General features: G+C 41.0%; 1 protein-coding gene across 1 annotated transcript; it reads right to left on the bottom strand.

Annotated features, from left to right (window-relative positions):
- LOC308679330 (heparan sulfate glucosamine 3-O-sulfotransferase 5) lies at positions 1-22,718 on the bottom strand. The gene is made up of 2 exons (XM_081346937.1): positions 22,578-22,718; positions 1-1,890 (listed from the first exon to the last, which is right to left on the bottom strand). The coding sequence occupies exons 1-2, from the start codon at positions 22,682-22,684 to the stop codon at positions 960-962; spliced, it is 1,038 nt and encodes a 345-aa protein (XP_081203063.1). The 5' UTR covers positions 22,685-22,718; the 3' UTR covers positions 1-959.
- Positions 22,719-26,581: the final 3,863 nt, after the last annotated feature.

Here is a 26,581-nt window from a genome sequence, read left to right as displayed (position 1 = left end):
ACAAAATAGAATTACTTAGTGTGAAACCAGTATTTACAAACAATATACAATATGTACATCAAATTTTTGTCAACATACAAGCATAGAAGGGAGAAAAAAGACTTCTGTTTTGACACATGATCGACATGCTCTAAGTGCCAAGATGATCCATACAATTAAAAACAATAGTGCAAACTCACCACAGGAAATTTGAAACTATGTTGATTGCATGAGAAAGTTTCTTTTCAACACTAGGAAAATATTTTTCAAAAGAACTTAGCATCATATAGGGTATAATCATACAGCAAACCTATACTGGCTTTTCATCCATTTAATCGGCATAATTTTCCCCACCCCAATTCATGGAAGTAGTGAGAATTGTTCATAAAAATGTTATTGGCCTCTTCTTGTTACCAAAATAGAGGCTTCCTAGGGTGCAGTGATAAGCCAATACAAGCCTGCAGCATAAAAGTATTCTTTTTAAAGGGCCAATATTCTTTTAGAAATATGTTATAATAGAAATATAATATTTCTAAACAATATTTAGAAATACAATATTGCATTGCAGATTTTTCAAAAATGAATTCTAATTGCAGTGAATTAGAATCGCAATGAATTTTAAAGCAATATTCTGCCCTCTCTCCAGCCACATTTAATATTAAATTTTATGGAGCAAATAGAGTGCTGACCCTTTGAACTGAGTAGCTGAGTTAATTTCTTTAAATGACATTTTCTCATTTAATTGTACAGCATAAAATGATGCAATTATGCAGAGAGTAAATTCCATGTTACACATGTTCTGTAGAAAAATTGATCCCATCTTATATTTGGTCACACACTGCATATGTACAAGTACGCATGAAAAAAAAAGATTACTTTGATAACTGAGATTATGAAAAGTGCATATTTTTTTATATACTCTAATAGAGATACGGTTGCATATCTCCAGGTGCAACACACAGTGTTGTAGGAAGTTTATCTTAGGGCCAGTTAAATGTCCTCCCTGTGATCTGGTAAAATTTCTGATTGAAAGGGTGAAAGAACTTGCGCAATTTGGTAATGACAGAGGCATCTACCTCTGGATGAATGCGTCCTTTGCTTCCCGCCAGGCACTTGTTAAAGACAATGTTAAATCGCAAGCAGTAAAACCCTCTGGTGGCATTGAAATACAAATTATATTGACTTATCCTTGGAGGAAGATTTAAGAACTTTTCTACCAGCTGGAGTTCTGGCAGCGGTTCTGTAATAAGACGATCACCATCAACAATATGAAACTGTTCTATGGGAAAGTATTTTAACCATCTCTCCAGATGCTTGGTGTAGATGCTGGTTCTTACTGCCTTGTATTTAGTGTTCACCTCACAGGTGTTAGGATCAATGGCCAACTTTTCAAATTTGTAGTAGGTTTTATTCTTCCTTTCCTTTCCCTCCAGCACCTGAGTGTAATCAGAAATAGCTCTTGTTGTGGGTTCCCTGACAATGATCAGTAATTTGATGGATGAGTTCATTTTATAAATCCTTTCAGGGACCTCCTCTGTGATAAAGTATGCAGGGCTTTTCTCAATGGTTATTTGATGAGGATATGAAAATGGCATTTTTTTCCTATACCACTCAATGCCCTTGGCATAGTTCTCATCGTTGTCAAAGAAGTGAATTTCTTGAGAGGCTTTGACCACTGCTGGATGAAGATTTAGCATTTCTAGTAGTGCTCGAGTTCCTCCTTTCCTTACTCCAATGATTATGGCCTTGGGGATTTGCTGGACCAAACTGTGAAGTCGAATTTGCTCTTTGCTGGCATTACCCTTTCGGAATTCATGCAACAATCCACGCTTAAACTGTAGAGCTCTGAGTGGGATTTCATCTTGCCCATGGATTCCAAATCGGCCTTCAATAGGGCAAATGGGTTGCAGTCTGCAATTGGGGGAAAAAAGGAGAAATAGTAATTTGCATTATTAACACTGAAATTTTATACGTGTCCAATCAGAAGCTCTATTCAGTTCACTAAAGTTAATGTCATATAAATGGGAATGGGCCATATAGCATTAAAGTTAGAGCAGACATTGTGTTCTCTCTCTCTCTCTCTCTCTCTCTCTCTCTCTCTCTCTCTCTCTCTCTCTCTCTGTGTGTGTGTGTGTGTGTGTGTGTGTGTGTGTGTGTGTTCATTTATCTATCAATCCACATCAGATTAGCCTGGTAGATTATGGTCCATCACCTGCAACAAAGAGACCTTTATCCTGCAGTGGACAGATTTAGGATGGCAATAATAATTAATGATATTAACAATAAATAATTAATCTATAATTTATGATGAATTTTGAGATGATTCACATAGTCCTATCAATAAGGCAAGATACTGATATCTATTTTCATGGCAGGAATTGAATAGACAATATACAGTTTGTCTCTCACTTATAAATTAGCAAAAAAAAAAACCCCAACCTATGTACTCCGAGTCCCTTCGGAGAGGGGCGGTATATAAATCCAAATAAATAAATAAATAAATATAAATACTTGTTTTATTCTCAGAAAGTTCCACACTGATTCACTCTTTATTTTCAGTTACATTTTGGAAGATGAACATGTTTTTGACACTCATATATGTTAACAACATTCTGAAATGTTGGCTGTATTATACCTATATCTATCTATATTCATCTCTCTCCCTCTCCCTCTCTCTCCCTCTCCCTCTCCCTCCCTGCCTCCCTGTACTTTATAAGACAGGTGTGCACAGACTCAATTCTGCAAGCTTGCCTTGGATATCCCCTTATTTAATTTGGAACAATTCAACCCTACTTTCTGGACCTGGATCTAAGCCTATCAAATTTCCCTTAAATTTCTGAAAGAAGAATTAGAATTTTCAAGTACAGCAACTTTTATTTAAGTTTTGATTTTTTTAAAAAAAATATGCTTGAACTTTGATTCCTTCAAACTTTGATAAAATTTGTAGATGAATTTCAGTGGTGAATGACATGTCATATTTCAGACACACTGACAAAAGTATTTTATAAAAAAGGGAAGCACATTGTAGGGAAAAATGATTCTCCTTCAGAAATCTGAATGCAATAGAACTGATTTGGGGAAATGTTGGGATGGAAATTTAAAAATTCACTACTGATTAAACTAGTACTACTGAGTTTCCCTGAAAGTAAGGCCTACCCCCAAAATAACCCCTAGCTTGATTTTGGGGGTGGGGATAATATAAGCCCTACCCTAAAAATAAGCCCTAGTTTTGGGGTGAGGCACACACTCAAAAATCAAGCTAGGGTGGGAGGGTGGATCTGTCCCACGCTCCCTGCACCCACTTACCTTGCAGCCAGGCCTTTCCTCGCTGGCCCACTTCTTCTGAGGTGTCTTCTACAGCCAGGCCTGCATTTCTCAGTCATACCATCATAGCTTGGTTCTGCAAGTCCTCTGCAGCTGAGGACCGAGCTATGGATTGAATCCATAGCTCAGTACTCGGCTACATAGGCCTTCCAGAAAGGCCTGACTGCTAAATGCAGGCCGAAATGCAGCTGTAGAATGAAGCTGCTCCTTTGGCCCCAGAAGAAGTGGAGCGGCTGGATGGGACTGCTGAAGTTGAGTAAGACTTCTCCTGAAAATAAGATCTGGTGCCTCTTTTGGAGGCCAAAAAAAAGGGAAAAAAAACGAAAGAAAAAAACCCCCGGTCTTATTTTTGGGGAAACATGGGTAAATTATTTGCTTATAGAGAATTGAATAAATTTTCAAATAATTAATACAATTTTAGAAAGCAATAATCTAGTAATTAGAATGTAGTAATATCTATTCATACTGTAGCAAATCATTATAGTCACTTGTGATTTTGCTGGTTCTGGTATATTAATCACTCGGATCACTGCATTGAAGGAACAGCTGACCATCAATAAAATCTAGTAATTTCCATTGCTCCCTTTCCTCTCCCCTCCCCACCATGGCATAAAATGAAAGCTACCCTACTTCCCCACCCCATATTAAAGGGGCAAGAAAGCAAGTTGATTAGTATAATCAAAGATGTAACTCAAGGCTGGAACCTTGCTGAAATTCTGAACTGGAACAGAGCCAATTCAAGGCAAACCTAGTTTCCTTCTCATGATAGCAGATTCAGTCCAAATCATCTCACTTTTTCCCCGCTTAAGATTTAGTCAAATCTAATCAAAACTCCTAGAGGTAATCCTTCTGATCATAACTGGGACCTGAATTTCTACTGCTAATCAAGGTGGTTATTAAGTGAGTCATACCTGGTTTTACAAACTTTTTTTTTTTGCTTGCTGTTAAGTGAATCACTGCAGTTGTTATTCAGCTTTCTCTATTGATTTTGGTTGTTGGAAGCGAAATAGGAAGGTTGCAGATCCCAGGATGCTGCAACCTTTGTAAATTCATGCTGACTCTCAAGCCCTTGAATTTTGATTATGCGACTGCGGGTATGGTATAGTGCTCATGAGTCACTTATTTCAGTGTTGTTGCAACTTAGAATAGTCACTAAATGAATGGTTGTAAATCGAGATGTAGCTGTTTCTTACAAAGGAAATGATACCTGCTAATTGTACAATGAATTGAAAATATAGTAAATGTCATTATTATGCCTATGTTGATAATGGATAGTCAGCCAGTGGATCAGAATTTTTTGGCAGAATAAATTGCTCTGCAACTCCTCGCACATCCGCATAATGCTCAAAAGGATCAGGGATAATCCAGAACAAATTTAAGAGAGGCACAGATAGTGCACAGCCGAAAACTGTGTTAGTCTCCCAGATTTGATTAATACAAAAGGGATTAGCAATAGTGATAGCACTTACAGTAGACTTATATACCCCTTCAAAGTGCTTCACAGCCCCCTCTAAGGAGTTTACAGAATCAGCCTATTGCCCCCAACAATCTGGGTTCTCATTTTACTGACCTTGGAAGGATGGAAGGCTGAGTCAACCTTGAGACCTGTCAGGATCAAACTCCTGGCAGCCGGCAGAATTAACCTGCAATACTGCATTCTAATCACTGTGCCACCACAGCTGCTCAATCTGTATTAATTAATTAATTATATCCTCAATTTCCTTAATCTGTATTGTGTTATTCTAATTAATCACTTATTTATGATCATTTTGCTTGATTTCTCTATTTTTGCAGACGTTAAGCAGTGTGCATGAGTGAAAGGTAAAAGTTACACCAAATGTGTTGTATTTTCTTCTAAAGAAGCAGCGTTTTTTTAAAAAAACAATTTCTCCTATTACAAACACACATATCTATATTTTTGAGTATGTTTATATCATACATTTTATTTGTTTCTTAAGTAGGAAATTATAACTTCTGATATAAAGAAGGATGAGTTGATGTAAAATTTGTTTACAAAATTGGGCCAAATAAATTATTTGGCTATTCCGACATTAGTATTTACTATGTACTTACTGTATATCTCAAAGTGAATGAAATGTTATCTTTTCTGGTCTACAGAAGCTGAATGTTAGTATAAATTTGAGATTTTTATTACTGCAACATGGTAAAATCAGAGGGAAAATATATATTTGTAAATGCATGTATATTATGTATATACTTGCAAAGCATGTACTTATAAAATTAATTCTTCATCCCATACTTTGCTATATTTATTTCTGTGTATTAAATACAGCACTATGGTGAAACTACTATATGCATCTGCATTTTTACATAATAATAATAAAGAAGTTGGAAGGGACCTTTGAAGTCATCTAGTCCAACCCCCTGCTCAGGCAGGAAACCCTATACCATTTCAGATAAATGGCTGTCCAGTCTCTTCTTAAAGACTTCAAGTGTTGGAGCATTCACCACTTCTGGAGGCAGGTTGTTCCACTGGTTAATTGTTCTAACTATCAGGAAGTTTCTCCTTAGTTCTAGGTTGCTTCTCTCCTTGACTAGTTTCCATCTGTTGCTTCTTGTCCTGCCCTCAGGCGCTTTGGAGTATAGCTTGACTCCTTCTTGTTTGTGGCAGCCCCTGAGATATTGGAACACTGCTATCATGTCCCCCCACATCCTTCTCTCATTAAACTAGACATACCCAATTCCAGTAACCGTTCCTTATATGTTTTAGCCTCCAGTCCCCTAATCATCCCCTTCATGGATTACTGCCTTGTTGTGGTGAAGGGGCTTGCATAATTCAATGAAGCTATGAGCTATGCTGTGCAGGGACACCCAAGATGGACAGGTCATAGCCAAGAGTTCTGACAAAATGTGATCCACTGGAGAAGGAAATGGCAACCCACTCCAGTAACTTTGCCATGAAAACCCCATGGACAGTACCAAAAGGAAAAAAAGATATGACGCTGGAAGATGAGCCCCTCAGGTCAGAAAGCGTCCAATATGCTATTGGGGAAGAGCAGAGGGCTAGTACTAGTAGCGCCAGAAAGAATGGAGCGACTGGGCCAAAGCCGAAAGGACGCTTAGCTGTGGATGTGTCTGGTGGCGAAAAGAAAGTCCGATGCTGTAAAGATTTTTTCTCCATAGGGACCTGGAATGTAAGATCCATGAATCAAGGAAAGCTGGACATGGTGAAACAAGAGATGACAAGATTGAACATTGACATCTTAGGAATCAGCAAACTAAAATGGACAGGAATGGGTGAATTTAATTCAGATGACCATCAGGTATACTACTGCGGGCAAGAATCCCTCAGAAGAAATGGAGTAGCCTTCATAATCAATAAAAGAGTAGGAAAAACAATACTGGGATACAATCCCCAAAATGACAGAATAATCTCAATTCGAATCCAAGGCAAACCATTCAATATCACAGTAGTCCAAGTCTATGCCCCAACCACCGGTGCTGAAGAGGATGAAACTGACCGGTTCTATGAAGCCCTCCAGCACCGTATAGAACTAACACCAAAAAATGATGTCCTTATCATCATGGGGGATTGGAATGCTAAAGTAAGAAGCCAAAAGATAACCGGAATAACAGGCAAGTTTGGCCTTGGAGTACAAAATGAAGCAGGGCACAGGCTGATAGAATTTTGTCAAGAGAATACGATGGTCATAGCAAACACTCTTTTCCAACAACCCAAGATACGGCTGTACACATGGACATCACCAGACGGTCAACACAGAAATCAGATTGACTATGTGCTCTGCAGCCAAAGATGGAGAAGCTCTATACAGTCAGTAAAAACAAGACCAGGAGCTGACTGTGGCTCAGACCATGAGCTTCTCATTGCAAAATTTAGGCTTAAACTGAAGAAATAGGGAAAAGCACTGGGCCACTCAGGTATGAACTAAATCATATCCCTGATGAATATACAGTAGAGGTGACAATTAGATTTAAGGAATTAGATCTGATAGACAGAGTGCCTGAAGAACTATGGACGGAGGTTCACAACATTGTACCAGAGGTAGCAATTAAAACCATCCTAAAGAAAAAGAAATGCAAGAAAGCAAAATTGCTATCTGAGGAAGCTTTTTTTTAATCCCATTTATATCCCGCCCTTCTCCGAAGACTCAGGGCGGCTTACAATCTAAAGCACAAATCAATGTGCTTAGCAATAGCCTTCATTCTATGTATATGCCTGCTTATTAGGGCTTTCCAAATAGCTGAGGACAGGAGGGAAGCATAAGGCAAGGGAGAAAAAGAAAAATAGGCCCAACTGAATGCAGAATTCCAGAGAATAGCTAGAAGAGATAAGAATGCCTTCTTAAAGAAATAGAAGAAAACAATAGAATAGGGAGGACCAGAGATCTCTTCAAGAAAACTGGAGAGATGAAGGGAACGTTTCATACAAAAATGGGCATGATAAAGGACCAAAATGGCAGTGACCTAACAGAGGCAGAAGAGATTAAGAAGAGGTGGCAAAATTACACAGAACTATACAAGAACGAGCTTAATGTCCCTGATAACCACGATGAGGTGGTCACTGACCTTGAGCCAGACATCCTAGAATGTGAAGTGAAATAGGCCTTAGGAAAGCTGAGCAACAACAAAGCTAGTGGAGGTGACAGTATTCAAGCTGAGCTATTCAAAATCTTAAAAGACAATGCAGTAAAAGTGCTACACTCAATTTGCCAGCAAATTTGGAAAACTCAACAGTGGCCACAGGATTAGAAAAGATCAGTTTACATTCCAATTCCAAAGAAAGGCAGTGCCAAAGAATGTTCAAACTATCGCACCATTGCACTCATTTCACATGCTAGTAAAGTTATGCTTAAAATCCTACAAGCTAGACTCCAGCAGTATTTGGATCGAGAACTACGAGAAGTATATGCAGGATTTTGAAGAGGCAGAGGAACTAGAGATCAAATTGCCAACATACGCTGGATAATGGAGAAAGCTAGGGAGTTCCAGAAAAACATCTACTTCTGCTTCATTGACTATGCTAAAGCATTTGATTGTGTGGATCACAACAAACTGTGGCAAGTTCTTAAAGAGATGGGAGTACCAGACCATCTTATTTGTCTCTTGAGAAACCTATATGCGGGTCAAGAAGCAACAGTGAGAACTGGATACGGAACCACTGATTGGTTCAAAATTGGGAAAGGAGTCTGGCAAGGCTGTATACTGTCACCCTGCCTGTTTAACTTATATGCAGAGCACATCATGAGAAAGGCAGGGCTAGATGAATGAAAAGTTGGAATTAAGATTGCTGGGAGAAATATCAACAACCTAAGATATGCAGATGATACCACTCTAATGGCAGAAAGTGAAGAGGAACTAAAGAGCCTCTTGTTGTGAGTGAAGAAGGAGAGTGGAAAACATGGGTTGAACCTTAACATTAAGAAAACCAAGATCATGGCATCCGGCCCTCTCAATTCCTGGCAAATAGATGGGGAAGAAATGGAGGTAGTGACAGATTTTATTTTCCTGGGCTCCAAGATCACCGCAGACAGGGACTGCAGCCAAGAAATTAAAAGACACTTACTCCTGGGGAGGAAAGCCATGGCAAATCTAGACAGCACACTAAAAAGCAGAGACATCACCCTGCCAACAAAAGTGTGTATAGTCAAGGCTATGGTCTTCCCAGTTGCAATGTATGGCTGTGAAAGTTGGACCATCAGAAAGGCTGAGCACCAAAGAATTGAAGCCTTTGAACTATGGTGCTGGAGAAGACTCCTGCGAGTCCCTTGGACTGCAAGGTGATCAAACCGGTCAGTCCTAGAGGAGATCAACCCTGACTGCTCTTTAGGAGGCCAGATCCTGAAGTTGAAACTCAAATACTTTGGCTACCTTGTGAGAAGGAAGGACTCACTGGAGAAGAGCCTAATGCTGGGAAAGGTTGAGGACAAGAGAAGAAGGGGATGACAGAGAATGAGGTGGCTGGATGGAGTCAGTGAAGCAGTAGGCGTGAGCTTAAGTGGACTCCAGAAGACGGTAGAGGACAGGAAGGCCTGGAGGAACGTTGTCCATCGGGTCACGATGGGTCGGACATGACTTTGCAACTAACAACAACCCCTAATCATCTTTGTATAAATATCAGTGTATGTATCAGTGTATATTACTATAAGCATATTTTTTTAAAAAGAAGGAAATAGCTCTTGGCTGGGATAATTATTTTTCCTTACCTGTATTCTTGGAGAAGTGTTTCAAAATCAGCAGCTATCCAACAAATATTAGCTAAAAACCAATCTACATATGTGTTTTAAATTATGTGCAAACTATTGAGATGATGAATAAAAAGAAACTGCAATCCAGATCAAATTGCACTGCAGGTATAAAATAAATTTCAGTTTAACGTGTTGTGCTTTTTCTTCTTGAAAATATCTCCCTTGAAGCTGTACCTACTATCCCATTTCTTATATAAAGTATTTTTGCTATTTGGGCAAAAAAGCATTTTTAAAGAAAATAAAGTTAATTATCCCTCTCTATGCTTCAACCTTAGTAGTGGGTGTTGCCTGGAAATGCATCCATTCAGAAGAACTGTATAACGTCTTACACTGTTTTTTTAAAAAATGTGGTACTGTAAGGTGTATTGTGTAATCTAATCCTGAAAGAAATGTTGATGAGTTGAGAACTAACTTCATTGCATGGCACAGGTTTTTCACAACTTAATATCCTGGGACGAAAACATTTTATTTTCTAGAATTGTAATGTCTTTTTGCCTTGGAGAATTATTTTGGCTTCCTTCACAAGAATATATTCCTCTCCCCACCATCATATTTAGGATAAAACCGAATTAGTTTTTTTTTAAAGAAGCTAATGAGCTTGTTAACCAAGAAACCCACACACACGACACATAAATAAATCATATTAGGATACTAAATAAAACAGTTAATATAAATTGTAAGATACAAGCAACAAAGTTATAGTCATAAGAAGATAAAGAAATAGAAAATAGGAAAAATGAGAAGGATAATAGTAATACAACCCTACTAGGAAGTTTGACAGTGTTGTGGGGATTAGTTGTTTAGCAGAGTGATGGCATGGGGGGAAAAAACTGACCTTACGTCTAGTTGTTCTGGTGTGCAAGGCCCTTTAGCGTCATCTTGAGGAAGGAAGTTGAAACAGTTTACGTCCAGGATGTGAGGGGTCTGTAAATATTTTCACAGCCCTCTTTCTGGCTCGTGCAGTATACAGGTCTCAAGGGAAGGCAGGCTGGTAGCAATTGTTTTCTCTGCAGTTCTAACTATCCACTGAAGTCTGTGTCTGTCTTGTTGGGTTGCAGTGCCAAACCAGACAGTTACAGAGGTGCAAATGACAGACTCAATAATTCCTTTGTAGAACTGTATCAGCAGCTTTTTGGGCAGTCTGAGCATTGTGAGTTGGCACAGGAAGAACATTTTTTGTTGTGCTTTTTTATCACATTTTTGACGTTAGGTGTCCATTTTAAGTCTTGAGATATTATAGAAGCTAGAAACTTGAAGGTTTCTACTGTTGATACGGTGTGGTACAGTATTGTAAGAGATGGTAGAGTAGGAGGGCTTAAACTAAAACCTACTAAGCTAAAACCTACTATCATTTCTACAGTTTTGACTATGTTCAGTTCAGGATTGTTCTGGCCACACCACAAGGCTAGTTGTTCAACTTCCTGTATGTATGCAGATTTGTCATTGTCTCAAATGAGACCAATCACAGTTGTATCATCTGCAAACTTCAGTACTTTTAACAGAGGGATCCTTTGAGATGCAGTCATTGGTATAGAGCGAGAAGTGAAGACAGCACACAGCCCTGGTAGTGGGGCTGTGCTAATTATAGAGGTATCTGGTGTGATTTTGCCTAGCTTCACCTGCTGCTTCCTGTCTGTTAGTAAGCTTATGATCCACTTACCAGTGTGGTCAGGCACGGCTAGCTGAATCAGTTTAGTTAGAAGAATATCTGGAATGATAGTATTGATTGCCGAGCTGAAGTCTATAAAAAGGACCCTTGCATAGGTCCTTGGAGATTCAAGATGCTGTAGAATGTGGTGCAGAGCCATATTAACAGCATCATCTGCTGATCTTTTTGCTCAGTAGGCAAATTGCAAGGGGTCTAACAGTGAATCCATGATGCTTTTCAGGTGGGCCAGCACCTGAAAGGGTTTTCCTAACTGCGGATGTCAGAGCAACTGGTCTGTAGTTGTTCAGCTCCTCGATGGAGGGTTTCTTTGGCACTGGGATGATAGAGGGTTTGAAGCAAGAAGGAACGTAACACATCTCTAGTGATTTATTAAAGATGCGGGTGAAGATGGGGGCCAGGTGGTCAGCACAAGCTTTCAAGCAAGAAGGAGTGACTTTGGGCCTGGTGTTTTTCCTGGTTTTGTCTGTGAAATAGATCTCACACATCTTTTTCTGTGATCACCAGAGTTATGGGGCCCAAAGGGATGGGGTCAGTTGTAGGAGGCTTGGCTGTTGTTGGTGTACCTGTGATGGAGATGGTGGCGTTAGTTGGCAGTGGTTTCCTCTCAAACCTACAGTAAAAAACGTTCAGGTCATCTGCCAGTTGTCGATTCCCTTCAGCATGGAAAGGAGGTTTGCTGTAACCAGCGATATTTTTTAAAGAATTTTTCAAACATTTGCTGGCTCATTTGTAGAGATTTTCACCACTTGTATATTTTCATAATTGTATGATGTCTTCTAATACACTTTCTGTGAAATTCTCACTTGTCCTGCACTGGTGCTAAGGAAAGGAATAGTGGCTAAAGAACTACAGAACCTGGAGCACCTGCTTTATTCTAGAGCAGGGGTAGGCTTACCTTGGCTTTTTTATGACTCATGGACTTCAACTCCCAGCATGGCTCAGGATGGAAACCTCTCCCTTTACTCTCAGGAATTCTGGGAGTTGAAGTCCACGAGTCATAAAAGAGCCAAGGTTGCCTACCCCTGTTCTAGAGCATCGGAATCCTACCTGAGGACCTCAGGGTTTTTTTTAAAGGAAATATGAAATGTCAATTTTGGCCAGAAATAAACTGATGAAAACATGTGGATGAATGATGCAGCTTCATGAAAAGCAGCTCACCATATAGCAAGCCTTTCCAGAAAGGAATTGGCCATTCTATGCAGTACACCATAGATCTGTAATTTAGAGCTGGGGGACTGGAGAATCTGGTTACTTCAGGACTGCAGGGTGGTAAGTAGGGTGATAATAGAAGCTGGATGGAGCTTGTTCATGCAATGCTAGGGGCAGAATTTTCCTTTTTTTCTGCTCTGCTTTTCCCTGATTTTGGAGAGAGGTTTGAGGGTTTTCTTTGTTCTTCTAAAACTACATTAAGCCTATCTGGAAACTTTTTCTACAGTTTTTAACCAATATGTTCTGGCCTCAAAATGTCAGGAAACCATGCCACACCTCATTGTTAGTAGGAAGGGGTTCTAAGAACTATTGAGAAGTCTGGGCTCTCCGTGCCCATCTGATTTAGAGCAATCAACCTCAGCAGGGAAGAGATATCCAATAGAAATATGGGCCTTACAAAGGACAGAGGCTTACATCAGAGGGGGACTTAAATGGGAGGGAAAGTGAGATGCTGTTATTCTTTGGCTTCATTACCTGACTTCATTGTTCACATCTAATCCTCTAACACAATTCTTAGCTCTTCTGTAACCACTGCTTTCTATTGATTGATTAGTGCTCATGCCACAATGCAAACACTGAGTTGTATAGCTCCAGCAGCTGGGATATAGAAGGTCTACCATTAACGTGCCCCAAGATCTGTTTCAGTGGGTGAAAGAGATATTACAGAGAAAGGTTATCCAGACTTTGGGATCATCAGGATAGAATTCACTGATGACTACATATCCATCATGCGCAATGAGAGAGGAAAATAACATCATTCCCTTTTCCCATTAGCGTATGTATATATGGATCCTCTGGAAGTCACCATTGCAGAAGTTCAAGAGTCAAGTACTATGTCTGGATAATTTTATGACCATTAATAACATTTGTAGCCAGGCAAGCCTAGATTGGGGAAAAGGTTACAGTAATTAAATTTCATGCCTCAGGTCATAGGCCAAGTTCCAGCATGAGACAAGAAGGAATTTCTGTCCACTCTATGTAACTACATAATTGCCTGGGACCATTTTGCATATCTTCACAATGTAGGATTTTGATGGTAGATGATGGTAGGGCTAGATGAATCAAAAGGCAGGGCTAGATGAATCAAAAGTTGTAAGTAAGATTGCCGGAAGAAATATCAACAACCTAAGATATGCAGATGATACCACTCTAATGGCAGAAAGTGAAGAAGAACTAAAGAGCCTTTTGTTGCGGGTGAAGAAGGAGAGTGCAAAACTTGGGTTGAAACTTAACATTAAGAAAACCAAGTTCATGGCATCCAGCCCTCCCAATTCCTGGCAAATAGATGGGGAAGAAATGGAGGTAGTGACAGATTTTATTTTCCTGGGCTCCAAGATCACCGCAGATGGGGACTGTAGCCAAGAAATTAAAAGACGCTTGCTCCTGGGGAGGAAAGCCATGGCAAATCTAGACAGCACACTAAAAAGCAGAGACATCACCCTGCCAACAAAAGTGTGTATAGTCAAGGCTATGGTCTTCCCAGTTGCAATGTATGGCAGTGAAAGTTGGACCATAAGAAAGGCTGAGCGCCAAAGAATTGAGGCCTTTGAACTATGGTGCTGGAGAAGACTCCTGCGAGTCCCTTGGACTGCAAGGCGATCAAACCGGTCAGTTCTAGAGGAGATCAACCCTGACTGCTCTTTAGAAGGCCAGATCCTGAAGCTAAAACTCAAATACTTTGGTCACCTAATGAGAAGGAAGGACTCACTGGAGAAGAGCCTAATGCTGGGAAAGATTGAGGGCAATAGAAGAAGGGGACAACAGAGAATGAGGTGGCTGGATGGAGTCACTGAAGCAGTAGATGTGAGCTTAAATGGACTCCAGAAGATGGTAGAGAACAGGAAGGCCTGGAGGAATGTTGTCCATAGGGTCGCGATGGGTCGGACACAACTTCGCAGTTAACAACAACAACGATGGTAGGAGGCATCTTTTCTTTTTTTGAATGAAATTAGGCAATGATTCTTACAAATGAGAGAATGTGAAAAAAACACAATACCCCTCACTGAAGTGCAATGTAAAATTAACCTTACATTTATTGTTACCTAGCTGCGTATTTAGTTTATTTTCATTTAACTGTTGAAAAATAAAGATCGTAAACAGCAAGCAAAGTCATAACTATATTAGAAAGCTGACAACTCACCTGAAAAACATTGTATTCTCAATTGTTCAAAACATGTCTCCCAATCTCCCTCTCACCTTTTGCTTAATTTGTAGGCTCATATAACCTCTCTTTCTCTCTCTCTCTCTCTTTTTTAAAAAAAACTATTTTATCCTAAATAAAGGAAAAATACAGATGCCCCAGAAACCAAAAGGGAATGCAATGTTATTGCCCAGGCAAAACACAGCTGAACATTTCCACATGATTTTTATGTGCACAAATATATGTAACCCAATTAATAGATCAAGTTAATTCACATAAAAGCTATGTTTTCCATGTGCAGTACATTTGGGGACAAACAGCAACTAATAGTGCAAGACTTTAGCAAGAATGTTTATGAAAAGGAGAGATTTAAATTTTGCACATCAAGGTGCATGCCTTTTCTGGAACAATACAACAACAACAATCACACATAAACACACACACAAACACAAAATGTCCTATTTGAGGGACTGCCTCTCTGATTTCATCTGCTTGTATGTTATGAGTCTCATTGTCTAGGGCAGGGCTTTTCAAGCAGTGGTACGGGTACCACCTGTGGTACATTGGTACCTGGCAGGTGGTACACGACCATCCTAGAAAAGTGGTAGTGGGGGAGGGGAATGAGCTGAACAGCACAAGCCTGAGTGAGAGATGGCTAGAGCTACAGGGCTGTCAGGAGTCCGGCACTGATCCTGGCGCTTCTGCTGAGACCAGAAGAAGCGCTGATCAGCTGGAATTTTGCAGCATTCAGATGCTTGGCAACTGATTCATATTTATGACGGTCAGTGTCCCAGGGTCATGTGAAGTGACAAAACCTGTTGCAACCACCCAGTAGAGGGGGGGGGAATAAAAACCAAACACGCCCCACCCATCCCCGCTGCCAATCCTCAGCAGAAATGCTCACAACAATGAAAACCTCGGACAGGAGGAAGAGCGCCACCGGGCGGGCAGGCAGGTGTCTTGCTCGGCTGTGGCTTGGGGGGCACTTTTTTCAGTGCCATTGTAACTTTGAACAGTCACTAAGCGAACTGTTGTAAGTCGAGGACTACCTGTACATCATCACTTTTTCCTCTTTTTTTTGGTCAAGTTTTTGACATGTTGCTAGGCAACTGGTGGTACTCAGATGTTGCCATATCCTAAAAGTGGTACAATGGGTGAAAAGGTTGAAAAGCCCTGGTCTAGGGAACTACCTTTGACAGGCTGAGGGAGCAGTTCTTCTCTGCAGTGGTGCCCTCACTGTGAAATCTTTTCTCCCCCCCACCCCAAGATGATGTTGGCTTCATCTCTTCTCAGCTGCTGTTGTGTCAGCAGCCCTGAGGACCCCAGGGTATGGGTGAGCTAGTGAGGTACCTCCACTATTATTAACATTACTTCATGTACTTTTTACTTCAGTTCAGATTTTTTTATAAGTTTTAGATGTTTTACTTGTTAATAATTATAATAACTTTAGTATTTATTGATTGTTTTTAACATTGTAAGCTATCCAAGATCTCTTGTTTTGTGAGATGGGTGGCTATATAAATTAGATAACTAAACTAATAAATAAATGTTTTTTTAATTTTGAGGCTGCCTAACTTCTTTATGATTCTGGGTAGCAGTTTATATATTTTTTTAAAAATGTGCATGTAAAAAGAAGATGGTTGACCAAAAGAACAAACATTGTGGAGTCCTTGGTGCTCTCTGAGTTTGGTTGTTGGTTGCAGGTGTTCATTTCTTGAATAGGTAATATCATCAGTGCTAATGAGTGTGGTAGGTGAAAAACAACCCATCCTAACCAAGCGCTCCAAAGAAACAACCCTATCTTTCATAAAAGAAACTGTGTAAGAACATTATTCAGACAAATACAAACCCACTGCAACAACCATAACACTTGAAAAAGGTAATATACTACCTATACATGTTCCAACAAAATGGATATCCACTCAACTTTATTAAAAAGGGCATCATCATAGCACACAAACCAACTAAAGCACTCTAAAATAAACTAAATCAAAAGATTCACTAGGCCAACAAGAAAAAAACACAAAAAAGGAGTCATCTATAAAATACAGTATAATGTGATAACAGCCACTATGTAGGAGAGACAAGCAGTGTGCTTCAGCTGCTAAAAAAGCCAGCACAGTGCTAGGCTGCATTAACAGAGGGATAGAATCAAGATCACGTGAAGTACTAATACCACTTTACAATACCTTGGTAAGGCAACACCTAGAATACTGCATCCAGGTTTGGTCACCACGATGTAAAAAAGATGTTGAGACTCTAGAAAGAGTGCAGAGAAGAGCAACAAAGATGATTAGGGGACTGGAGGCTAAAACATATAAGGAACGGTTGCTGTAATTGGGTATGTCTAGTTTAATGAAAAGTAGGATGAGGGGGGACATGATAGCAGTGTTCCAATATCTCAGGGGTTGCCACAAAGGGGAGGGAGTCAAGCTACCGTATTTTCCGGCGTATAAGATGACTTTTTAACCCATGAAAATCTTCTCAAAAGTTGGTGGGTCGTCTTATACACCGGGTCGTCTTATACGCCGAAAAAAAAACACAAATCAGTCGAGCATCCCCGTTCTTGCAAAGCCGGGCCGCCCCGCGCAACCGAGCTATCTCCAGTGCGGCTCCGGGACACGGCTGGGCGGGAGCGTCGGGCGGCTCTCCCCACACGAAGGCGGCGCTGCCCGTCGGCTCTTGGCCCGAGGGGAGGGCCTCGCGCCCGCCGGACTCACCTGTTACCAGCACCGCTTTCCCCCCCGCGGGGATGCGCTTCCGCCGGGCGGTGCTGGCCGAGACGAGCCAGCAGGCAGCCGCCGTGAGCGCGGCGCTGAGGGGCAGCGGCAGGACGGCTTGGCCCAGCGCCTGCAGGACGGCCAGCAGCCCCCCGCGCAGCAGCAGCCGCCGGCTCAGCAACAGGTCCGAGCGCAGGAGCCGCAGGAGAGGAAGCAATTAATTTAGTTACAAAAGAGAATAGGGATTTGTTGACTGTCGGCGGATTAGTCAGCAGACGTAAGTCCGGACGTTCAAAAAACGTATGTGCAAGTTAGGAAGGGCTTCACAATTGAAATGCACACCGAGTCACACCCCTCCTTGTCCGTATTTTTCCTGTGCAGAAACTATTATATCCACCTGTGTGTTCATAATCTTCGCCACCTGCACTGCCGGGATAGCACAGTTGCCATCATTACCACTCCAAAGCTGCGGACCCAGACTTATTACACATTTACACAACATTTCCATCCTCTCTAGTTTCGCGAACAAGAAACAAATAGAGCACACTTGAACTGCTCGCAAAAAGATGCTTTTATTACGGATGGAGAGATGGATGAAAGATTTATTCCCAATTACATTCGCACTCGCATGATTAAAAGTACGACTGGGGTGAGGCTTTGGATTTCATCGAGGACCGCTCATTTTTCTTTGAATCCCCGTCAGAAGACATAAATGCGCAGAGCTGGCGGCCATCCAAAGGCGACCTGTTTGCGTGAAGGGGTTACCGCACTTCTAAGAATGCAGAGACTTTCCGCGTTTCACGAGCCAGGTTCACAAACCCGAAGGTAACAGGTTGCGCGCACAGTGGCCACGCAGATCGCTCTGCCAACGTGCCGGTGCTCGCTCGTGTGTCTACGCACGCCCTTGCTGTTGCAGTCGGTTCTTCTCGGGATGCGCGTCCTTCGAGGGCGGCTTGCAATCAGCGTGCCGTCGAGCCCATCCTATTTCTCCCCCACCCCCATTTTGAAACGAGGCCGCAAAAATAGGCAGCAGGGTGCACACGTGCACGCCCTCTCTTCCCCCTTTCTAAACTCCTCGTCCAAGCGCCTCTTAAGTTGCCGGGCGTGCCCTGGCTTCTTTTTGCGTGGGAAAAGGCCACGGCGCTATATCTTTGCAAGCATGCATCTTCAGCTGCGCCAACACGAATTTGCGCCCAGGAAAAGCAGCCACACCGAGAGGCTGCACGCCCAGTCCAGCTCCATGAGGGGCAGGGCGGGAACCCGGCCGGGAAGAGGGACCGGGAGCCCGGGCCGAGCGCACCTCGGCCGACAGTGAGAGGGAAGCGGCACATGAGTTCTAAAAAAGAGGCTGCGGGCGGAGCTGCCCCACCCTGCGCCCAATGGGAGAAGTTCAAGGCCTGGGGGGGAAGCAGGAGGGGCGCCGGCCGTGGCGGGGTGGCGGCTGCCCTCCGGCGCTGCCTGCTGCCCGGGAAATGCTGCGCCTCGGGGGCCGGCAGAAGCGCGGGAGCAGCAGGAGGGCCGGCGGGGCCAGTCGGGCCTTCGCTTCCTCTGCGACGGACAGGGAGGGCAGGGCATGTAAGTATTTTCCGGCGTATAAGACGAAAAACCTTGAAAATCTTCTTAAAAGTCGGGGGTCGTCTTATACGCCGGGTCGTCTTATACGCCGGAAAATACGGTATTCTCCAAAGCACCTGAAGCCAGGACAAGAAGTAATGGATAGAAACTAATCAAAGAGAGAAACAACTTAGAACTAAGGAGAAATTTCCTGATAGAACAATTAATCAGTGCCTCCAGAAGTTGTGAATGGTCCAACACTGGAAGTTTTTAAGAAGAGACTGGACAGTCATTTGTCTGAAATAGTATAGGGTTTCCTGCCTGAGCAGGGGGTTGGACTAGATCAGGGCTTTTCAACCTTTTCACCCATTGTACCACTTTTAGGATATGGCAACATCCGAGTACCACCAGTTGCCTAGCAACATGTCAAAAACTTGATGACCAAAAAAAAAGGAAAAAAAGAGATGAAGTACAGGTAGTCCTCGACTTACAACAGTTCGCTTAGTGACTGTTCGAAGTTACAATGGCACTGGAAAAAGTGCTCCCCCAAGCCACAGCCTAGCAAGACACCTGCCTGCCCACCCGGTAGCGCTCTTCCTCCTGACCGAGGTTTTCATTGTTGTGAACATTTCTGCTGAGGATTGGCAGTGGGGTTGGGGTTGGGCGGTGTTTGGTTTTTATTCCCCCCGTCTTCTGGGTGGTTGCAGCAGGCTTTGTCACTTCACATGATCCTGGGACACTGACCATCATAAATATGAATCAGTTGCCAAGTATCTGAATGTAAATCACAAGACCCTGGAGATGCTGAAGCATTCCAGCTGATTGGCGCTTCTTCTGGTCTCAGCAGAAGCGCCAGGATCAGCACCGGGCTCTTGACAGCCCTGTAGCTCCAGCCATCTGTCACTCAGGCTTGTGCGGTGCTGCCACTGGTTCAGCTCATTCCCCTCCCCCACTACCACTTTTCTAGGATGGTCGTGTACCACCTGCCAGGTACCAATGTACCACAGGTAGTACCCATACCACTGCTTGAAAAGCCCTGGACTAGATGACCTCCAAGGTCCCTTCCAACTTTGTTGTTGTTGTTGTTGTTGTTATTATTATTGTAGCAGAGGACATATGGTGGAGCAGTGGGCTAATGCCTCCTTAAGTAACACCAGCTGCCTGCAATTAGTGCAGGTTCGCATCCCACCAGGCTCAAGGTTGACTCAGCCTTCCATCCTTCCGAGGTAGGTAAAATGAGGACCCAGATTGTTGGGGGCAATAAGCTGACTTTGTAATAATGCCGCTTGGGGTGTGTGTGAAAGCCTTAATAAGCAGGCATATACATAGAATGAAGGCTACTGCTAAGCTTGTAAGCCGCCCTGAGTCTTCGGAGAAGGGCAGGATATAAATGGAATTAAAATAAAAAATAAAATAAAATAAAATAAACACCAAGTAGCAATCAGAAGACACAATGAAAACTCTTTAATCTCTCCCCACATGGGCAGACTCAACCATAGTTTCAATTGGGAAACAGCATCCTAGACCAAATAAACTTTTAAAATGCTGGGGAATTCCTGGAATCTTGGCTTTCAGATAAATTAGCCATCAATAGACACATGGGGTAAACCTCATGTATATACCATGCAAAAGACATAATAAATAATGTGGAAACCTTGGTGCTCTCTGACGTTAGTTGTTTGCATGCAGATGTTTCATTAGCTGACTAGGTAACATGATCACTGATGTTACCTAGTTGGCTAATGAAAGTTCTGCACCAGAGCACCAAGGTCTTCGTGGTTCAACTGTGAGCTACATATGTTGTCTTCTACTTCGGCAATCTACACCCAGATGAGCAGGAATTAATATCAGACAAACAATCAAGCAAAAACAACAACAAAAACCTTAATCCAAGAAGTACCAAGGAGAAAACCACACCCCCACCAACACTGGCAGAGCAAGCTACTGTATATAAACAGGGAACAAACCTTACATTCACTAGCACTGATGACGTAACCTGGTCAGGCAATGAAATGTCTGCAAGCAAACAATCAATCTTAAAGAGAAGCAATGGCTCCACAATTCAACCGTAACTTACATATATTCTTATCCACTAGAACAAACACTGTATCTTACAAGAGACAAAACTAAACTAATTGGAAGGGGCTACACAACCATCTTAACCAACATGCCTGTTGTCCTAATATGCATAAAGTGTTGGAGATACAGACAAGTCTTATTCATTTTGTTTAATAAACCTTATGCATAGCTTGCAAACTGCATAGGCTGTGGGGTTATTTAGCATATGGTATATACAATGTCAGAGAAATCTACGCCTGCTAGACACAATGCAGTCCTGACAGCTAAGTTGCTAGTTCATTTTGTTCGGTGCTTGCTTGCCTATCCTTGGTGCAGCATGGGGGATGAACTTGCTTTACACTGTGGGGTAATAGAACTCATACTCTGGATCACACAATATGATTTGGTGACACAAGTATAATGACTGGGATAAAATTAAGCAGCTCTACATGTATCCAGTGTCCAAATGGGAACCCATCTGGATCTTATAAATGCTAACTAGCATTCCATGATGAAGAAAGATAAGCCCTAAATGTAAGTATAAATAGTTAATCATCTTGGCTTTGTTTTTCCTTTTCTCTTTCAACCAGTGACTTTAATTTTTTATACAACTCATGTGAATTTGGCATTAATGCAACTGGATCTAAGAAATAACACACCAATAATTGACTAAATGCATGTAATGTTTATGTTTGCTCCTTTACCATCTAAATACAGTCTCAGCCTGGTATGCTGTTTTTGAATGGAGGTTTTACAATATTGTGCATAATTTTAATTACCATTTTAGGATACTAATTGCTTCCAAATGGATTTCAGAAAGCAACTTTGATATATAAATCTTTCATCAGATAGACTTTCTTTTAATTTTACCATTTCTTGGAGCAACTTAACTATCATAAAACAGAACAAAGGTTTGGTAATTGAGTCTTAGTTCCATATTCCATATGAAATTGCAAATAGTTGTTTCCTGTAATTCAAAGCCAACAATGTTGGGTATTAACAGGAATAATAAACAAAACTGGCATAGTTTTATGTATCACAACTGCCATGAAAATAATCATTTCCAGCAAGATCTTTCCATTCACTATATCTGTTTCAAGGGGAAAAAAAATCCCGACCAAAATCTAATTAACAGGGTTTAAAACATGCTCTATATCCCCCAGCAATCTTTCTAGTGCAAGAAGATCCAAAACTGACAAACTTTGTAGGCTTGTGCACAAGTTTAACTACTGCTGTACCATATTAATTGCTCACCCATAAATATCAGAAAAGAATATGTACAAAATACTACTGTTTATTGAAACTTAAAGTTAGCCTGCTATTGTGCACAAAAGCTGACCTATCACGGTGATGTATTTACAGTACAGTATGCTGCTTTACATGCCTTCTGAACACAAATGCTAGTCCACCTGGACTATAAGTGGACGTGGACCAATGTACTGGGTTCAGCAAGCTAATGCTCCTTCAGTTTCCCTGTGCCTTCCCCGTCTTCATACAGAAGGAAACTAATAATGAAAATCAATACTACAGCAGATTGTCTTTTTAAACGCCAGCAGCGAGACAAAGAGCTGGAAACCTATTCAATTATATTCAAAGCTTAGGAGGAAATTGGCGTGGGGCTGGGGGTGGGTGGGGAAAGCACCTACAGCCATTTATAATTATTGATGTCACCGGCACATGCTAATTTAAAGACTTACCTATCCAAGCTCCCAACTCTGGCAACTAGATAGAGAAGGCTTCCAATAGCAAGGCTGCCTAGCACAAGGAGCTTCTGTCTCAGCAACGCCTGCTGTTTGAATAGCATGGCCCTCCATCAATCTTCAGGACTTCTTCAGTCTGCAGATACCAAAATACACAAACCATTCGTGAGCAAGAGACAACATAGAGGGAAATGTTTATTAACAGGCGGGCAAAGAGTTTCTGTTTTCCTGTAGTATCAGACAAAGAATTTACTATATTCCATGAATAATGAATCCTGTAATTAATGGATTGCGTGCCAGATTTTAGCACTTCCAAATTTAGACTTGCATAAAGTCCTTGGTAGGGTTTCTGTAAAGTCAGTAGACATATCAATTTCACCTCTTATGTTAAACCATTCCTCCTGCATTTTTCTGTCATCAACATATTAAGGGAGAGCAGATAAGGAGCACAGAAATATGTAAATATTTTGCTTTATAGCTTTTGTTTTGGTGGGAACAAAATAGGGTGTTTTGATGATAAATTGCTTGTATGTGGGTCAGGTCAAATTATTACAGTGTAGGGACTGATGGGATGAATTAAAATCCAGTATGGATAAGCAAAAACTCCTGCATCACAAGGCTTTTACTAGTCATTGTTTTATTCATATGCCGTTTTCTGCAGCAAGAATTATTTCTACTGCCAAAGTTTCATTTACCAGAGTTTGGTTTAACATCCCTCCATGATGTCCTTCCATTCTCCTTTGTTGCTTACCTACATACTAATTTATTAGTGGTCACTTGTAATCAATGTGCCTGTCACTATAACACCCGGTTTGGTCCTTAGCTGGCTGGCTATAGCATGTCTTTTGAGCCCTAGCAACTCAAAGAATAAGTTAATTTTAAAACAGGGACACAACATTGGATTAAACTGTGTTAAAAGATTGGGAGAGACAATTTGGTAAGATTATGTATTATGAGAGATAATACCAACATTACACAGAAATACATTTGTGTTTGGTGGGCCAAGAGGTAGCATAAACATGCCTTAATGACAGAATGCACAATTATTCTCCATTGTGCAACATGTCTTCATATGCCTGATTGTCTGCATAAACTAGAGATAATGATTTCAAAAGATCCTGAAGATGGCAGATGGTCATTTCAGGTAACTGGATCACTCAAATTTTTAAATTCCTGCTTCTAATGAACAATATGAATGAGTTCTGAATAGAATGGTTGATTTAATTCTATTATGACACTTTTAAACTGCAGAGCTACAATTCCAACTATTATTTTGATTTAAAATGTAGTTTTCTTTTGTTTTCATAATCAGTTCTGACTCAGGAAAGGGTTCCATTGTAATAAAACAAAGGCTATCTTCAGAGATTCACAGATTAAAATATTAGCTTGATTTTTCCCTCAAATTAAGTGGAGATTAGAATGCAAGTGGAAAATATTTAAGGGATTTACAAACATGTAAAATATGCTGTAATCAAAGCCCAGATCTATTTTCAAGTGCTATAGGTCTGAGGTATAGCCATAAAATAACTTTCTATTTTTGTTTTATTTACTATGCATATTTCTTTAATCCAGTAAGTAGCCTTTTTTTCTTAGATGGCAGAGTTTGAGCAGTGTTGAAAGAAAAATCTTCATCGGGGTCCAGTCGAAGCCAGGAGTAAACAAAATGGAGACTGCTTTAGAAAGAAGGATGTAGTTTATTGAAGAGCAGTGCCAGACAGAAATGTGGCTCTGGGAAAGCTGACCACATGTTGCTGGGAGTGATGGGTTTTTATACCTTCTTGGGCTTTTGTCTTTGGAGTTCCTGTTCCTGTGGCATGAACTTTGACCTGAGGTTCAGTGTCTCCTTTTCATATTCTGATGATGGGTTAATTCTATTATGTCCTAAAGGTCACGTCTTTAGAGTTTGGGTGGGGTATGTAGATTTTAGGGGTCTTTGTCTTTCTAATCTCATCAGCTTCTAGCTTCCTGGCTCCAATCTTTCTGAATAGGGTTATGAAATCTGCATTTCTGCAGACCTGCCTCTGCCTAGTTTCTGCTTGGGGCTATTAAGAAAAACTGGGCTTGCTTTTCTGCCTTTAAGATCCTTGGGGAAATATAATATTCTACCTTTTAATATTCCCAAAATATTTCTTTCTCTGGGGAGTGCTGACACAGAAACCGTTAATAAAAAGAAATACACCAATCTGAAAAGTTATGTATTAATTAATAAAGGGACAAGAGATTAAAATGACAAAAAGAGAAAAAAATATTTTGGAGGTGACAAAGTACATTGGATGATAAGAAGGAGAAGAAGAGAATCACAGTCAGATTTGCCAGTTTCTATTATTAGAGCTTGTCTCAGTAGATCTCCTTGGAGACTTGTTTCCTGTTCTGGTCCACCTCAAAGGGCTGATAGCACTCTTGCCAGAATCATAGTGCTTCTTCTCCTCTCCCTCTTATAACCCAGTGAATCAGGAAGGAGTCAGTATGACTCCTCTTAATATTCTCTCCCTTCCCAGGACTTAAGGAATGCTACTCTCCACTTTGTTTACATAATGGTTTCTGGATGTTTGCTTCAAAGCCTCTCTAAAGAAAACAAAAGAGTATAATTGGTCCATCAGTGGTAATAAAACAGATCAAGTTTTTTTTTAATTGTCTAGGGATAATGTTAGAAACTATTACTTCACAAAACGTGTAGTGGAAACTTGGAATCAATTTCCAGTGAAGATAATGGGTCAGTCATCAGTAACTGAGTTTAAACCAACTTGGAATAAACACACGTCTATCATCTTACTAAATAAATAAATAATAAAAAAATAAAAAAATATAAAAACAATAAATACATAAATTAAAAAGGAAACAAACAAACAAACAATCCAAAGGGCAGATTTGATAGATCCCTGGGTCTTTTTCTGCCCTCAGATTCCGATGTTTCTATAATGTTTTGTGAATCTGGGAGATAAGAATTCCACTTACATGATCAATTCCAAGTAATTGTATTTCAGGTGCTGCTCACGTTTACAATTGGTTGCGGCATTCTGTGGTCACATGACCCATGATTTGCGACATTCTGGCAGAAAATGGCAAATAATACCCATTGCATATGCTGGATTCACTTAACAAATACATAGGTCACTTAATGACCATGTGATTTGATTTATAAACATGGTGAACATCATAAAAATAGTTGTAAAATTGAGTCTGGTCACATGCCTCAACTTATGACCAAATCCTGAACTCCATTGTAACTATCTGTAACAATAGGTAATTTTCACTCATCGTTCAAATCAAATCTCATGGATAAACTGACCCTACTGGCTTTTCATAGGAAACCCTGAAATCTACAATGAAGCTAAAGGTAAAGGTAAAGGTTCCCCCGCACATGCGTGCTAGTCGTTTCCGACTCTAGGGGCCGGTGCTCATCTCCGTTTCAAAGCCGAAGAGCCAGTGCTTGTCTGAGGACGTCTCCGTGGTCATGTGGCCGGCATGACTAGACGCCAAAGGTGCACGGAACGCTGTTACCTTCCCACCAGAGTGGTCCCTATTTTTCTACTTGCATTTTTATGTGCTTTCGAACTGCTAGGTTGGCAGAAGCTGGGACGAGTAACAGGCGCTCACTCTGTTACGCGGCACTCAGGATTCGACCTGCCAAACTGCCGACCTTCAGATTGACAAGCTCAGATCATAAAAGAGCCTGACCACACCCTGCTGGCCTTTAGAAAGGCTGTCAAAAACTGCTTCTTTCTCTGGATTTTTGTGTTGTAGCCCTGATTGGAAGATGGTGTCCTTTTATTTAGGATCACCTTTTATTATTATTTATCAATATATGTAGTGTGATTTTGTATTCGTGCCATTATGTTTTGCTGAATTTTCTGAAAACCATCCAGAGTTCTTTCGGTTGAATTGGCAACCATATAAATGTTATAAATAAATAAATGCTGGAACTTTTACAGGAGCATATAAGCTTAACTTAATTCTGCCTTTCTGAAAGGATTTATCAAGTAGAGAAAATAAGTATACAT

This window comes from Vipera berus, assembly GCF_964194415.1.
Source record: "Vipera berus genome assembly, contig: HAP1_SCAFFOLD_197, whole genome shotgun sequence".
NCBI lineage: Eukaryota > Metazoa > Chordata > Lepidosauria > Squamata > Viperidae > Vipera > Vipera berus.
The sequence above is the reverse complement of the archived record's forward strand: the minus strand, read 5'-3'. Positions and strand labels throughout refer to the sequence as shown.